The sequence below is a fragment of the Pelecanus crispus genome, chromosome 1 (genome assembly GCF_030463565.1).
Source record: "Pelecanus crispus isolate bPelCri1 chromosome 1, bPelCri1.pri, whole genome shotgun sequence".
In the NCBI taxonomy this organism is placed as follows: Eukaryota; Metazoa; Chordata; class Aves; order Pelecaniformes; family Pelecanidae; genus Pelecanus; species Pelecanus crispus.
Window position 1 is genome coordinate 76,586,163 of NC_134643.1, and position 17,865 is coordinate 76,604,027.

General features: G+C 40.6%; 1 protein-coding gene across 1 annotated transcript; it reads left to right on the forward strand.

Annotated features, from left to right (window-relative positions):
- Positions 1-200: 200 nt before the first annotated feature.
- LOC104024493 (sulfotransferase 6B1) lies at positions 201-8,257 on the forward strand. The gene is made up of 6 exons (XM_009490268.1): positions 201-345; positions 1,159-1,343; positions 2,307-2,433; positions 4,915-5,009; positions 6,061-6,247; positions 8,139-8,257. Exons 1-6 carry the CDS (start codon positions 201-203, stop codon positions 8,255-8,257), a joined length of 858 nt encoding a protein of 285 aa, XP_009488543.1.
- Positions 8,258-17,865: the final 9,608 nt, after the last annotated feature.

Here is a 17,865-nt window from a genome sequence, read left to right on the forward strand (position 1 = left end):
ATTTCAATTGCCTTTATCAACTACCTGGAAAAATCAATATCTGATAGGACTCCATGTTGTGTAGCAAAGTATATAAGCATGAAGTTTGTATTGCTTGGTCTCAATTTGTCACTTCAAGCCATCTGACTTAGAAGTGACTCTTAAATCCTCCTGTCATTTCACTGTTATCTGATTTGCAGGAATCCAAGACTTAAGCAAACATGTCCAACCCCAGTGAGGCAGAACTTGTTCACAGGTTTAAGGGGATTCCCTTTACCACCAGGTCTTCTCCAGAACTTTTAAAATCCTTGGATACTTTTGATGCTAGAGAAGATGATGTCCTTTTGGTTTCCTATCCCAAATCTGGTAAGGTCTGCTTTTGGATGTTAACTGCAAGAAATCTCAATTATTTGTTTCATGTTCTCTGCTTAAACTACTTGGGAAATGTCTGTGTACAAGAAACAGGGAAGGATGTTTCAGTATGTGAATATATTATTCTGTCAGTAAGTGTTCAACTTACAAAAAAATATGGGTCATTTATCTAAATTTTGATTCCTTAATTGTAAATAATGTCAGGTGTTTTCATATTGGAAAGCAAATAATTATTTATTTCTTGTAAGCAAAATCTGTACTTGAAGGATTTTCCTGAGGACTTTCTACATTCAATTATGAGCAAGTCAAGAGCTGTATTAAGTTATTTGTATGTCTCTTCACTGTAGATTTATTCATTTCTTATTCCCTCTCCCCCCGCCTTACTTGCACACAGAAGCACACACCAAAGAAGCAGCTCAATCAGTACTACCCAAATATACAGACTCAAGTTAGTATATGGACCAGCCCCCTGCAGGTTATTCTAAAGTTAATGATAAAAATAATAAAACCATGTCTCAGCTGACAAGCAGTTTGTCTCATGAGATTGTTTTGGTACCAATATTAACACTTCTCACAGAGTTACTTTGTACTTCAGCTACAGCCCTAATTTTTCCAGTAGTTATACATTTGGCGCCAACGGGATTATTCAGTTACGTAAAGTTTCTTGAATCTGGGGGATCAGAAGTATCACTTGTGCACTAGCAAGCTGTTTCCATATGCAAAATGCATGTTCCACATACTTTCTCAGTAATAAATCTTCCTTTTTTTCTTTCTTTTTTTTTTTCCCTTAAAATTACTTTTCTGCAGGCACTCACTGGCTTGCAGGAGTTGTAACAAAGCTTTACAATACTCAAGTTACACTAACATCTCCCATTGAATTTGGAGACCTATCCAAACTGGAGGAACTGAATAAACTCTCATCAAAGAGAATCATCCCAACGCACTTAGACTATAACATGTTACCTGAAAATTTTAAGAATAAACAATGCAAGGTAAGGCAAAAAGGTATAAAAGCAGTAAGATATGTTAAGTGTCTATTAGGAATCTATTTTGTCTTGTTGATTCTTAATAATTTTTAAATTATTTACAGTTTCCAGAAGTGGTTTGCTGTGAATTTTGGAGGCACAGCCGACCAGCATTGAAAGCAGAGTGAGCAGAGACTTGGGTTAGAGACTGGGTTTGCTCCTGCCCCGCTGCTCCCACAGGGTGATTTGTATACCAGACACAAAATATGTCATCAAAATCTTTCAATCAGAAATATATTATTAGGGATGGGGGTGTTCTCATGGCCCCATTTCTTAGTGGCTGGAGCACTGGCTTAGAAACTAGCTATCTTGGGTATTTATAGGCTGTTCTGGGGGTGAAGGTACTCTGCCCCTCCTATCGAAGCTTTGTGAAGACCTGAAGAGATATTGGGCAAACAGAGAATTGAAATGTGGGAGGTGGATTCAGATCACAGTTTTGGGTTCCTCCCATGCTAACGTGGGAAGCCTTTAAAAAATCAGCTCCTGGGCCTCAGGTTTTAGGTTAGAAGTCCAAAAATTCAAGATTACTCAGATACAGACTTTTGGGACAAAGCTAATTTGAATTATTTATGTTTTGGAGCTGTCCTGTGAATGTTTATTAGTAAATGGCTTCATATGTTAGATTTATGAGATAGTATACTGACTCATGAGTTAAAATTAACACAGCCTCTTTCACAAAACATAAACATTACCCAGCTGCAGGAGACACACCTCTGTCCACATGGAATTGTTTACTAACCACTACTGACTTCTGCCTAAGTAGGGACGAATACATTTCTATGTTAATGGCATGGTCACTGATGGAGGAATCCTCAAGGAAAGGGTTTTGACATTGCAAACTGCATGTGAAAATGCTACATTTACGCACAGAGCTCCTTTAAAAAAAAGGCAGAATATCATCATTAATAACCATATCATCCTCATTTACAGATGATCTACATCAGCAGAAATCCAAAAGATACTGCAGTTTCCATGTATCATTACTACAGAGATAATCCAAACCTTCCCACTATTGACACCTGGACTGCCTTCTTTGACTTGTTCTTAAAAGGAGATGGTAAGGATAAACGTTACGTTTTCTCCTTGCAGTTTACATTAGCTTATTATGCACAGAAACAGTTAAGAAATGTGAACTGTGTGAAAACTCCTTATTGTACTCCTTATTCATACTGCTTTAGTTGTGGGGTTTTTTTTCCCCAGGATAAATTCTAATACCAAACTAAACAAGAGCAAATAATAGGATGCTATCTTCAGCCCTGCAAGGAGACATATTGATAAGCGGCTGCATTATTTCAGCACAACTGCTCTTTGCAGGTTTTTGCCGTTCTTTGACATAGCTGTTAAAAAACATATTCTCACAGACAAGTTACTGACTTAATTTCTTCCCACAAACGCTCTGAAACCCCCGACAATTTGTTGATTCTGATGCGGATTTGCCTGTGTTAAAACACTTCCATCCTTGTCTTGTGAACCACAATAACAGACTGCTTCCCACCAAGAATTTGTGTTTAAACTTTGATAGAGGAGGTGTGCGCTTACAGCTCCTGCCAAGCAGACGTAAGGGCAGCCGGGCTCACCGCAGCCAGCTCCTGTCCTCAGCGAGCAGGCCGGTGGGGCAGGTGCTCTGTCGGAAGGTGCTCAACCAGCTCTACGTGGCTCACCGCCACGCTGAAGTGCAGGCAATGGGGCACATGGGGAGACCATCCCCAGGCTGCACTGAGAGCTATGCTGGCAGGCATAGGGTCTTCTCCCATCTTAAAGACAGCTTTGGGTGGCCCTTCAAAGGGAGTCTAGATGCTTTCATAAAGCCCTCCTGCACACGCTCTGCCTGATGTGTTGTCTTAGTAAAAGGGTCCAAAGACCAAGGACAAGAGTGAGATTTTTGAGTGGCAGTGGTGGCATGGAAGCTGACAACAGGGACCATGTTCCACTTATCCACTCCCATTTTTAGTGTTTTATTACTCCTTTCAGGACATGTGTTCCTGCTATACATCCATAAGTGACGATAACAGCAACTATGACATATCAGCTTGAAAACTTTGAAAGAAAAGTGCCATTGCAGTCATCCTGGTCTTACATCAAAGATCCAGAAGTCAATTTGTCTACTGGCTTATGTGGGCTTTGGCTCAGATCTTGTGTTCCTGGTTCAGAGCAGCCCTAAGGCATGTGCTTCAGTGATTTGCAGGATCTTGGCTTGTTTAGTATCAACTCTGAACATACAATAGTGAAAAAAAGAAAATAGGATTCTATTAAATTTCAAAAGTGTCTCCCATTTACCTGTAAATTAGTAGCCACCTTCTATTTCCTGTGTTCTTACGCATAGCATAAAAAGATAACTATGTTGGTTACAACAGAAATTTATGTAAGAGGTGATACTGAGAGAGAGTTTGTCATTTTTGCTTGTAATAGAAACATATGAAGGCTGTGCTGCTTGATTCAGATCCTGCAGTACTCTTGCAAAGTTAATCTCAGTTCAGAACAAGGGTGAGGACACACAGACAACTGTGATGCTGTCCCTGGAGTCTCCAAGACTGTATGCTGTACACCTGAAGCCAACATGGCTATTCTATGCTATCGTTGGCCACATCTCCAGTGTGGTTGACCAGGAGAGCAGGGTTTAATTGCACACCATGGAGCACACATGCCTTGCAGTTAGACAGTGCTTTATGTGCAGGAGGTGGCTATAGACTGGAGCATTCAGCAAAATACTTAATTACATCTCAAAGTTAGCAACCAAAATGATGCCTATTGCAATATTACACTTTTCTGCTAGCAGTTATAAAGCCAAGTCACAGTTCTGGAGAATGCTGCCTGTGATTGCTCTGTCCAAGTCTCTTCTCCTTGCCCTATAGGAGTCGTTCAACTCATCTTTCAATGCAGTCCATCTTGTCCTTCAACCAGAAGGGTCAGAATTTTGTTTTTTAAAAGAAAGCTGAAATTTGGCTCTCCTCACATGGTTCAGCAAAAGGAGCATTCAGACAAAAAAGAAGTCCGAGTCCACTATAAAACCATAAGTTATCTATGTCATTGGCTGAATGATGTATTTGCATAATAACTTGTTCACATAATTCTTCTTTGACTTTTAAAAATAATACCGATTTCTCCTCTGCTGGGACCAAATACAGCTAACAATAGTGTGCTCCATTTAACAGACTCCTTATTTCATTTCCTAGTGAAGTGATCATATTTCTAGCTGTGACCACAGACATGCAGATGTTTGCTGAGATGCTCAGATCTTGTTAGGCCAGTACATTTTCATTCATTACTGGCCTTTCCTTAGATTTGGAGTCTGTTTCCACTACGGAATTATATCTCAGAGTAGTATCTGCATCTCTGATACAAAACCAAATTCTTGCAAGAATGGTAAGTAAATTTGGATTGTAAGTTTGAGTCACTTCACAAAAAGAACTGAATCCGTTTTAGAGGAAAAGAGGGTACACACTAAGAAGGACAGGATCATTTCCCTAAATGTGTGAGGTGCAGAGTTATTTATGAATAAAGTTTATATGAATCTCTTTTACATGGGTTTTCTTTTCAGTTGTCTGTGGATCCTGGTTTGATCATTTCCTAAGTTGGGAAGAACATGAAAATGACAAAAACATCCTGTTTTTATTCTATGAAGACATGAAGAAGGTAAATATGCTCTCTGTTCTTACTTCAGAATGCATTACTTGTAAATTAACTTCATTACAGTATCAAAGAGCAAATTATAATGAAAATGGAGAAAGAAGAAAAATGTGCATGTATGTCTTTGGGCATATTTTATATTTGCATAGAACTTTATATTAGTGAACTAATTCTGACTGCACAAGTTATATAAGTATCAAATTCTGTGAGAGTTGCATTTCATAGATGTAGGAGTGGGACGTGTATTACATTATTTTCCCCAGGCCACAGGAAAAATTTTAAGTTCCTCATTCTTGGTCCTATGGAAAGACCCACCAAGGACATCTGTTAAGGGCCACATATTAACATGCTATGCCTAACATTTCAGGTGAAATTTTCAAAAAGTGATGTAAGACAACAGAACTGTTCATGGTCAGTGCCACTTGTGTGCCCAATAAACAAGAAAATCAGAGGCTCCAAGGGTGTAGGAAAAAAGTTTTCTTGAAAGGAAATTATTATGCAGAAGCTGCTTTGCTATTCTTAAAACAAAGTTAAATACCAACATACCTTAGCTTTCAGAGAACTAATTTTTGGGTGAATAGAAAACACTTTCTAGTGTTTACATTAAAATAGCTTTGCTCATCTTTTTGGAAAAAAAAAAAATCCACTACAAGGAATATAAACAAGCCATTTTGGATCCTGAGTCACTTTGTTGGCTCTCTAGATATAGCCCCTCCAATGAAATAAGCTACTTATACAGAAGACGAGGTTTGAGTATTTCTCCATTCCCAGTGAAATAATTCTGACAGACAGTTTGCCTGAACTGGGAGTAAAATCGCAATGTTACTGTATTTGGTATCATGTACTCAGCATTTACTTGTTTCTGTGAGTATGGGTAAGAGGGGAATTGGTTTACTGTACCCGTCATCTACGCAAGCCAATGACACGTTGAGCTTTGCTTGAAAGCAAAGAAATGTGCGATAAACTTGGTATGTAATAAAAAGGCTCATTTTCATATCAACAAAAAGTCTGATAATCAGCTCAGAAATATAAAAGCTTTATTTTGCTTGTACCTCAGGATCTCCCTAAGATTGTGAAGAAAATTAGTCTGTTCCTGGGTTTAAACATCAGTAATAACGATATCCAAGAAATCTGCAAGAAGTGCTCATTCTCAGAGATGAAAAGCGACACAGAAAAGGAAAACGGTGATTCCAATCACACAGTTTGTGCACTGACATCCAACAGGAAGCTGGTTTTCCGAAAAGGTAAGTTCCCTGGGCTGGGCTTAACACAGCAGAAGGAATCCAGCCAGGGGCTGCAGTCTAGGTCTTTCTCAGACTGTAGTGACGCTTTGGGTCAGCCCCAGGAAGCAGTGACAGGATTCTTCAGTTTGAAGCCATCTTAAAAATCACTTTCTTTCTAAGTTCTCTGGCTGCAAATGCAGGCTTATACTAGAGAAGCACGGAGGAGTCTGAACAACAGTCTGACTACAATTGCCCCGTGTGAGCTTTTCAGCTAAAAGGAAAGGTTCACGAAGCATTGCTCTTTATCTGTCTTTTTTTATCTAAAAGTTGACCACTGCAGTCTTTCGCAACGTGTCCCCTCTGATATCACCTGCGAAGGTCGCTTAGTTTACTAGAATGAGAAAGAGTGAGACACATTCCTTGCGAAGGAGACTGCCTGTAGCCTTTATCCTCCGCACCACCTCTTATCTTATTGAAATGCTCCTGGAAAAGGAATATGCTGACAATGACAACAACAAAAGAATGGATGACTCAACACCTGATGGCCTCATAGGTAGCTTTCAGACCTCGGCCAAGCTGGAATACACGGTAAAATCTTCAACAGTGCTTAGCTCAGATGTGACTTAAAAATACTGCAGGAGCTGTTTTCTTGCTAATGACGTTTCAGAAGCCTGCTCGGATTTGGATAAGTTGTCAACCAAAACCATCATGTTTAGATGGATTTTGATTATTTTTACTTAGTTAATTTTTGAACAATAATTGACGGTTTAAAACTCAGAGTTGTTTCAATGAAGAAAAGCTTGTTTTAATTTATAAGTAGGGAAATGGTACATTTTGCTAATTCAGAATATTTTTACCAATGAGCTGAAGCAAATGCCAAAATACAATCTGTCAGTAAAAAGCAAACAGACAAAAAACTCAGATACACTTTTCTAAGTCAGTGAACTTCAACCAAGCTACATTGAAAAGTTTGAAAAATCCCAACAGTTTCACTTCCAAGTAGTTCCTATGCAAATCCTGGGGTTTTAGCCAGTTTCAGCCAGTTTGCAGAAGATTTTTATATATATACATATATATTATTCTTCAGGCTCTCTTTCCTAGTCCTTGCTGTCTGGAATGCTGTTTTAGTCAGCAGTTTTGGGATGCAGGGGGTCTTTAGAGGATGCACATGAGAGAAAACCGTAAGCATTGTCTCATTAAAAAATGGCAGTTTAACAAACAATTTCTTGTTTGCTCGAGCTGGGTAACGGTGGAAACACTTTACTGAACACGAGCGCTCATCGTCACTCAGAAGTAGTTAACTGTCCACTTAAGTAGTGGGACATCTCACCTGTAGAAAGCCCTAGAGATTAGGAGCGGGTGTGAGGGTGGGATTCATCTATCAGGTCACTCTGGGCTCCTTTTTTAGGAGTCGTCTTTAGTCAATGGAGACATATTGCTGCTTTGGGGGCACTGTTCATTTGATGAGTTTTAGATGTTGACGAGGGTGAGATGGGTTTCAGCCAGGAAGTAACCCTTTCCCTCTACTGACTGTGAAAGAGCCCAGACGGAGACCTTTAACTGCATACATCTAAGGTGCGGCAAGATACCTCTCTGCTGAGATGACCAAGAGCTCCAATTCCTTCTAGGAAACCTGCTGCTCTTCACGTACCACTTAGTGTTGTCGGCACTAAACAAGTCTGAGGCTGAGGGTTTAACACCCTTTGTGGACGATGATCCAGCTGCTTCCATCAGTCTCACCAGACCAATAAAACTATTACTTATGATCATGACCTACCACAGAGACTACGGTTAATAATATATTAATAATTTGTGCCAACTGCAACATTAACAAAACTGGGCTGCCTTTAAATCATTTTCTGCACTATATATTGCTAGCCTCACTGTTCTTTTTATGCTCCTGCTCTCCTAGGTGCTGTTGGTGATTGGAAGAACCATTTCACTCCAAAACAGAATCGAAGGTTTGAGGAGATATTTAATGAGAAAATGAAACTCAGCAAAATGGCAAAAAGTCTCACCTATGAATTTTGAATCCATGTGAAGAACAATACCCAGTTATCGACAAACACAGACAGAGCAAGTGGTGGGAAATTCTGAAGGGGCGGGGGGGGGGGTCCCTTTCAGTTTATAACCCTCCCAATAGAAATGATTGTAAACATGAGATTTGAGGACAGGAAAATTCTGACACAATGCCAGAGCTGAACTCAGTTTTCAGTGGGCAGATGTATATGGTTTTACGGAATCAGGTGTCAGACCCATTTTTCTACAACCAAATCTACTTTTTCATTTATTTCTTTTTTGCTCTAGAGGGATACAAATAGACTTCTTAGATCTGATTTAGGAAGTTTACCTAAGATGTTAAGAAAAACAGAAAAAAAACCCCTGTAAGAATCTGAATATATAGAAAGTCTAAAAACACATCGTAAGAAAATTACCAAAGATTTGACCCCAGATTCACCCCCTCCCTGATCTACCATGATTTGGAAAGTGTCTATCTTATCAGACTTCATTATTGATACTGCAGTTGGCAACTGCAGCTGTCCATTTGAAGATCTGGAGTGAACTTTGTTTATTAAATGTCTTTTTTTTTTTTTTTTTTTTACAATATGTAGTTCTTTGGTGTAACTTATTTCTTTGTTAGGTACTGTGTAGTGTTTGTGTTTTAAATGCAACTGATATAAATCCATGTAAATTTTTGCACCATATGTTGGGGAACAATAAATGTGGGGTTTCTTTCCATTTGACTTTCTTCCTGCAAAACGCTTGCTTCCAGTGTTTTGATGAGAACCATTTTAGTTCATGGTCCCTATGCAATAGAATTCAACAGTTCCACTGTGGCAAACAAACCGCTACTCAGAGACAGTTTAATCTGTCTTGTTTATCTACCCTGACCTGATAAGACATTTTCCAAGAATCAGCTGTCTGTGTTCATATCCACAGGACTGTTCTAGGAACCCAGTGAAGATTTTTCTTCTGATTTACTCCATGATGTGTTTTCTGTCCTCACCTTCAATTTGCTTTGCAAGCTGGTTTTACGGACTCTTCTCCCCAAACTAGTTCTCCCCAACCATAATTCCAAGGCATCAGCAGGCAGAAAAAAACATAGGAAAAGCTGATCAAAAAGAAACTCATGCAGACAAGCACACTTACTCTGCTTTGATTCCTGTGTGCTCTGAAGGTACATAGCTGTAAGGCAAGCTCATCCTCTGGGTGTGTTGTTTCTGAGAAGCTGAGGTATTGCCTTATTTACAGTGAACACTAATGAGCTCTCCAGCCACACATTCCACACTTGCCACACAGCCCTTTCATTTCATACCCTGCTTGTGCCAGCTGACATCAATACCTACCAATTTTGCATGTGCACAAATGACACAGAAGTTATGTGCTGAAGAGATCACTGAGAGAAGAGCCTGTTCAACAGCAATCCCTTGCCATTTACCAGTTCAACAGAATTTAAGGGAGATGCTGCCCTGAGCACTGTTTTATGCAAACGACCCATTTGGAAACCAGAAGTTTGTTTGTGTTGCTTTGCTCTTCTGACACTAAAATCACGCTCTCTCCCCCTCTAAAATGCCATACCACCACAGCTGCCCTCCTTTCAGGTGTCATTCTTCCACTATTAATAAATGGCAAGAGATCAGCTAATGACAACACTTGAACATTTTACTTAAAGACTTATTTTTTCTAGCCCTTTGAGTATAGAATCATAGAATCATTTAGGTTGGAAAAGACCTTTAAGATCATCCAGTCCAACCATTAACCTACACTACCAAGTCCACTCTAAACCAATCAAGGGTAGACTAGACTAAACCATGTCCCTAAGTGCCACGCCTACACGTTTTTTGAACACTTCCAGGGATGGTGACTCCACCACCTCTCCGGGCAGCCTGGTCCAATTCTTGACCACCCTCTCCGTAAAGAAATTTTTCCTAATTTCCAACCTAAACCTCCCCTGGCGCAGCTTAAGCCCATTTCCTCTCGTCCTATCGCTAACTACATGGGAGAAGAGACCAACACCCACCTCACTACAACCTCCTTTGTAGGCTGTTGTAGAGAGCGATAAGGTCTCCCCTCAGCCTCCTCTTCTCCAGGCTAAACAACCCCAGTTCCCTCAGCCGCTCCTCATAAGGCCTGTGCTCCAGACCCTTCACCAGCCTTGTTGCCCTTCTCTGAACACGCTCCAGCACCTCAATGTCTTTCTTGCAGTGAGGGGACCAAAACTGGACACAGTATTCCAGGTGCGGCCTCACCAGTGCCCAGTACAGGGGCACAATCACCTCCCTGCTCCTGCTGGCCACACTATTCCTGATACAGGCCAGGATGCTGTTGGCAAAAAAGCCAAAGGGTTCTTGGGCAAACAAAGTCTGCAAGCAAGTTTATTAACTGTATTAAGACGGCTGCTGTAAGCAGCATTTATATGTATAGCCACAATATGAAACTGTGTGAAGGGACAGGGCAAGGACATATCACATGGATCAATGAGGGGGTAAAGCATACAGTCCTGAACTGGCTGAAGGGATAGCATTAGAATATAAGGCAGCGAGTGTTTTGCCAGCTGTCTGACCTCTAGCACTGCATTGCAGAGTTAAGGGAATTCCAAAATAAAGTTCCTCTCAGTAATACTTTGTACTCACACAGCACTTTTCATCTCCAAATATAGCTTTAATCAAGCTTTATCCAATGCAGCCACACCTGAGGTAGAGTGCAGCAACTGGCTGGCAGCAAGCAATAGCCTGAGAAAGAAAGCAACTTCTGCTAGGGAAACTACAGGGTAGCAGGACCATCCTAGGCACTGGCACAACCCAGTGCAGCTGTGGACAGTGTAGCAAAACTGGCCTATGTCAGAGGTCCAGAAAGTTAGGCTGGGCACTGATCCTAAAGGACAGGGGTATGTGATGGTAGCTACTGGCAACCAGGGCCTCCTAGCAGTTGCTATGCCCAGCATTTCTTTCATCCTCTTTTCTCTTGCTCTCCCCACTGTGCTGCTACTCTCTCCCCTTCTTATGGCTGTAGCATCCCCCACCACCAAGAGGGATTCAAACTGAATTTTTCAAAGAATTGTCAATTGGCTCCACAAGTCATTTTGGCAGGTCATGGAGATGTTAAAAAAATTTCAAAACGTCCATAGTAAGATGTTGTAAAAATGTCTCTTCCCTTCTTCGTTTTTCTTTCTTTTTTCTATGATGGTTTAATCTTTTGGAGAGAGAGAAATTTCAGCCCTACAAGGTATAGAAATACTGGTCCAAAATGTACCTAGACCACAGCAATTCTAGGTTTGGAAGAAACAAAGCCCTGTGCAATCTCTATTACATGTAAATGGTTACAATATTGCTTTCCTATTCAGGTAATATATTCCACCTTCCTGAGTAAGGGTTCTTCTCAAGATTGATTTAATTAAGGAGGACAGCCCTAAACATTTATGCCATCAGAGCTGAGACATGAGGCTTCTACCTGCTCTTGTGAAGTTAGCCTGCTTTGCTTGCTACCCAGGCTTACATGACCTTTGGGTCACATGAAAAAGAGAGCAAGAGCATCTGAAGGGCTAGAACTCTTGTAAGAGGAACACATGAATTCCAGGCCTTGCTTCAAGGACTTTTTTCCCTGAAAACATCACATAAGTATCTTCTAAAGTAGCTCTCAGAGAAGAAAAGGTGCTCAGGTAAACATCTTAGCAACCTGACTTTAAGACATTAGTTCTGATACAAAGCAGTTTCTTGGAGGAAAACAATGACTGGTGAAAAAATCTCTCAGAATAGCTTCAGAACATCTTGTAGAAGAGGCAAATGACTCTGGAGAAGCAAGAGTGGGAAAAGCAGGTGGGGGAAGGGATCTGAGCTGCTTCTGGTAATCTTTGAAGCCAGAAGTCACAGGAAAAGAGAGAAGACTCAGGGCAGGAGATCAATTGGTGGGTTTCTGCACTGGGTCTAAGTAGAACAGAGATGCTCAGGGGATCAAGACAAGGGTTTACTTGTAACCATCAGTCAGCTGGAAAAGTAAACATAGAGCACCAGGAAGAATTTCCACAGGGCTCACTTCATGACCAGCCGATGAGGGAGGAAAGACAGTCACAGACCACAAAAAAGAGCAAAGGGCACTCCTGCTGCGAAGACCCAGTGGGGATGGGGCAGGAGGATTCAAGCCTGACAGAGAGGGCTGAGTGTGGGAGTGAGCGCGATCACCAGAAGACCGTGTTCAGAAAGGGGGAAAAGGACTGAGTGGCCATATCACTCTTTCACCAGCTCCAGCCTCACAGGTGACCACAATTCACTGCCTTTCAAGGGACCAGCAACCACGAGAGACAATTCTGCAGCAAATGCTTTATTAACTTTGATAGGAGACAGTCCTTCCCTTTCCCTGAATCTGTTTATCTGTCCTGCATACCGCAGAGGACAAACTGTAGGAAAGGACACTGGAAGGTGGTGGGTGTGCATGGTGAGACACTGCCCTTCCCGGGCTCCCGAGGAAGCCACTTCTCCTTGGCCAAGCAGAGAGGAATGGTGGCACCTCCAGGCCCCAACAGGGAGCAAGCAGGAGCACCCGGCAGCTGCTTGAGTAAAAAATCCTGTGACAGAAAAGCATGAAGTCACAAATTACATTGCCATGCCTCCTTTCGGCCTCTTTCCAAACCAGTCCCACAGGCCAATGCTAAGTGGAGAAATAGCTGACTTGGAAATGACCACAACCCCATGGCACCAGAGACACACCCACTCTGGCATGGGCTCTGCAGCCACCTAGCAAGCTTTCTGCCAGTGAAAAGGGAAGCAGCGCTGCCTTCGAAAGGAACAGAAATGTTTGTTCTTCACTGACATCTATTGACTGCAGTGTTTTAACTGCAAAGCTCTGCACAAGAATTAGGCTTTCATTTTCGCAGGATGCTGCGGGGCTCAAAAGCAGAAGCAGACTCTGAAGGGAATCAGACACAGGTTTGACGAGAGCAGGTCTGTCTCTGGGACAGTCCTGATGCATAGCCTGCTTCGAAAGTCCTTCATTTCTGAATGCCAGCATCTGCAAGGATGTACCTGGGAATGATCAGTCTGCACCACTGTGAATCTCCTAGCAGCCACAGTAGAGATAGGACAATGGGACAGATGATGGCATTCACATGTAAACAAATATTAATGTTTAGGAGTAATAAAAGCAGATTTTCCTTTTCTGTCCGCAAGCCCTTGCACTAAAACAAAGGATAACTGGGGTCTGCTGTTCTATGTCATTTCTGACCTTGGTAAACTACTTAGACCTAATCCAACAGCCAGGTAGGTATCACTGTGCTGCTCCAAATGCAGTTAGTTGCCTAGCTACTTAAGAGGGCTGAGGAATTAATCAGTCTACAGCATTGCCTACTGGCTAAATTAAGGATTTACCTACATTACAATAAAAAATTAAAAAAAAAAAAAAAAGCACAGCAGGACTTCATAGGCAGGTGAATGAAGCATAATATAAAGCTAGCTTATATATCTCCGTGCTATCCAAGCTCAGGCACCAACGACAGCAGCTGAATGAAATCAGCCCAGACTTGAGCTCCCCTGCTTCTCAGCAGGGGCATCAGTAAACCACAGCACAGATCCACTGCAAGGCACAGATCCAGTCAGCTTGTTGTTCTCTACATTGCCATGCACTGCCTCCAACTTTACCCTGAAAACCCCTGAAATCTCTTCACTTTCATTATAAATCAAATGTGTGCTCTCTTAAACAAAGAAACCTGGGGAGCCTCACTCTTATGAGCTGCAAGGTGCTCAATGACACAATGGTAAAAACCTGGCAGTGTATTAAGCATACAAGAGCAAGAAATACAAAGCAGCATGGCTTGCAGACAGCCACAGTTTTTTGCAGTGAGGGCGCACAAAGACTCAAGGAGGTTGATATACCAATATGGCAAGTCAGGACTAGGGCTTGTTTGCAAGTCATCGGAACTACTACCCAAAAAACCCATTCATATTCCAGTCTGAGGAAATCGTTAAGTTCATTAAGTCAAATGAATCGATGTGTTTTATATTCATCTACATCAGATTACTTCATCCCATTCTCAAGCTTTTTAGACTAGGCTTCACCTAATCAATCACACCATGTTGGTTGGGCATTGCTGATCAGAAGGATCCACTGGTGACACATCCCCTTCGAAATTAAGACTGCATTGCTGTGGACAAGATGTAACCAGGAAAAAAAGATGGGAGAATAAAAGTGGTCAAATTCTTAAATAGGCTGTACAGGCAGTAAAAAGTTGTGCAACTACAGCCTTAGTTAAAAGTTACATCCCTGGAGAGACTATCTCCATGTTTAACTTTAATACAAGAGTGGCCATACTAGCCCAGATATATGTCAATATAGCCCAGAAATGTGTCTGCAAGAGTATGTGTACAAACAGGACAAGCACGTGATACTTCCCTGAACATTCTCCCAACCTCCAATTACATTTTGTCCAAGAACTTCCTAAGCAATTTATCATTAGTATCTATGACCGATGGAAGACAATTCAGGTGATGTCATCATACTCTTACACAGTACGGTGTGCACTTTTGCCCTATTTTCAATGAGTTTTTAAGATCATATGATTAACTCCTATCGGTAATAGTAATGCCACATCCTCCTCCTCACTGCATCAGAGCTACACATTGACATTTTAGAATGAACCACTGATATACATTGTGAAAGAAGGATAAAAATGCACTTAGGTATTTCCCATACAAGAAATAGGAGGAAGAAATCAAGATTCAGAACCAGAGCAACCATATCAGACATCAGACTCGTGGAACACATGGCCAAAGGCTGTTTTAAGTGTGCTGAGGCTTACTAAATATCGTAAGCCATGTCCAGCTCTGGAAATCCATGAGCTGCAAATGTTTGAGGGCCACAGGAAAACTGGAAAGAGCTGCCAAATACAACATGGCAAATTTATATTCCTCAGGCATCTGCTTTTGGGCACTGCTAGTTTCTTCAGTGGTCTATTCCCTAGCTCCCTATCCCGTAGTTTTACAGATACCTAACACAACTCCCTTTAGTCATCCTTCTTCTAAAGTGAAGAACTCTTACTTGGCTATTGCTCACACTGAACCCAATTCCTTCCTTTCATCATCCATTTTATCATCCCAAAAACCTTTTGAGTCGTATAACTTTTTTAAACGCGTAAGAAACAAAGCACCCAGTATTCAAGATACATGCAAATCACTGATTTATACAGTGGAATAATGACCTTCATCGCTTTTACCCTTTTTATTCTACACCCTTTTCCTAATAATTCCTAAAATTCAGTTTGCTTTTTTAACTGCTAGCATGCACTTCAAACCAATAGATATTTTCCTGGATTATAACCCCTCAGTAGAAATAGATATTTTTATACATGACATTAGGATTGTTTTTCTACTAAGCACATCTCATTTTTTATTTATATATATATATATATATATTTAGTTTCATCAGCCCTGCTCTTTACTAAATGGAATAATTTGGTATCATTGCCTCCGCATTGCTCACTGCTCATTCCCTTTAGAACACTTTTCATAAACAATTAAAAAATCCTTCCATCTGCAAAAAAAAAATAATGGCAACCCTTTTAGGGCAAGTGGTCTGTAATGTGGGAGACAGCTATAGCATATGACTGCTCCCAAATGTTTCTCTCTCCTCCAGTATTTCTAGCAGTGGGAAAGCTCCGTTAAACCAGTCACATACATAAAGCTATATAGCATGAGAAATGAGGATAGACAAACCTGTCTGAGAACAAGAGAAAGAAACAAACGTACCATCCAAGGATTTTTCAGACAAGTGCATTAATGACAAGTTTTTCTAAATCATTTATGCAACAGCTTCATGCATAATACAGCATTTTCCTTCCACTGGACATACCTTATTATTGCTCTTATAATGCTGACATTTAGGATAATTAGTCCTGCTGGGTGTAATTAGACTCATTTGGAGTTACTTCTGGAAACAGGAAACAGTGTTTTAAGAGAATATTAATAGAAAATACAATTTTAAAAAAACTGTTCCCACATGGGCTCTGGAAAAGCTAGTTAACTAATGTGTGCTCAAGGTTTAAAAGTATTAAGAACTTGAAATCACCAAGTATTATAAAATATCTCTGACCTCAAAAGGCTGAGTTTTATATGATTCATATTGATTTGAAATGAACTAAGATCAGAACACACTGGATCACCCTACAGGAAATAGCGCAGAACTGGAGAGAAACATATATGAATAGGACAAAGATCAGATAAAAATAAATTAACAGAGCTAGAAGTAGGTGAAGGGCTAACCCCCACCCCTTGTGCCAAAGTTAGCAAATGTAATGACAATATGTTAGTCTATCCTTCTCACCTCTCCTCAACTTCCCTGGCAAGAGCCACCAAACAGCCAAAACCAGCAGAGATCTCAAGGCCTCAAAACGGGAATTCTCTCTGAGAACGTCCTGCCAAATAATTCTCAATATGTTCTGCTCAATTTACAAGATTATCCTTCTATAGAAATAGTGGGCTGGCTTTCACAGCTTGGAAAACTGAGAGAGGTGAATCCTACTTTTCACAAACACAGGCACAAAGCACACAGCGCTGTGAAACCAGCTATTTGAAAATATGGAACACAGGCAAGTGAAGAAGCTTATTTAAGAGGATATAACCACACGCACAAGACACTCAAGATTTGCCTCCAAGACCAGATCAAGATGAAGATTTTGAGTAACTGACTGTGTGCATGTGATTAATATGGGCATTAAATTTGTCCACCTTCGTCAGGTATAATCTATTTGTGTGGCACATGAACTTGGAAGTATATGATTTACAGTATACAAATTCATCATAAATCACCCCATAAACATTCTGTACTCAAAAGACTAAAGAAAACTGTTTATTTCAAATTTCAGGTAATCAGCTATTTTTTCATAATAGCTTATTACAAATTACTGCACAGTTTACTTTTTCCAGTTTCACAAAATTATGATAAAACAGCCCACATTATCTAAGATCTTTTTTGGAATACACTAGGCAATTTAAAGTAAAAAAACAAGTGCTCACATGACCAAAAAGAGATTACTCCAAAATTAGCCCATTGCAACAAAAATGACCACTGAAATCTAGCCTGCGTGTTCACTACACAACTCTAATGAAAGGCAATCACGGTGCCAGTACACATACCGAAACAACAGTCACTGGCAAAAGATAATACACTTTTGAAGCTTGCCTGGGACCTGACATTTCCCCTTTAACGTGACTGTTAAGAGCTATTCTCACTATCTCTGCCCCTTGTCACCCCTGAATCCTTCACATGATGGAGGATCTTCTGTAAAAATCAAGAGGACTAATTAAGACATCCCTCGTGCTACTCTATTTTATAGTTAGGCTTTCCCTTGCAGGGTAGGCAATATAAATCCAAACCCTTCAGGTAGCAGATCGTGTCTCTCCCATATCCTCAAACAGGCTTTGTTTTGTAAATAGTCTCTAGAGCTCTTTTATTCTTCATATTCTTCCTACATGTCCAATGTAAGATTATACCACCTTTTTCTAAACAAGAATTTGTCAAAGAAAAAACACTTACATATCAGCTACCATTTCTTTCTGCCCACTACCAACACTCATACAAAAGTTTTTCTGCATTTATTTTTACCCAAAATGCATACATGTATCAGAGACCCAATATATATGCGGCACATTCAG

Coding starts and splice junctions, on each gene's coding strand:
- LOC104024493 (XM_009490268.1), top strand. CDS start 201: ATGTCCAACCCCAGTGAGGCAGAACTTGTTCACAGGTTTAAGGGGATT. Junction 2,434..4,914: donor CTTGTTCTTAAAAGGAGATG/GTAAGGATAAAC, acceptor TTTTCTTTTCAG/TTGTCTGTGGATCCTGGTTT. Junction 6,248..8,138: donor GAAGCTGGTTTTCCGAAAAG/GTAAGTTCCCTG, acceptor CTGCTCTCCTAG/GTGCTGTTGGTGATTGGAAG.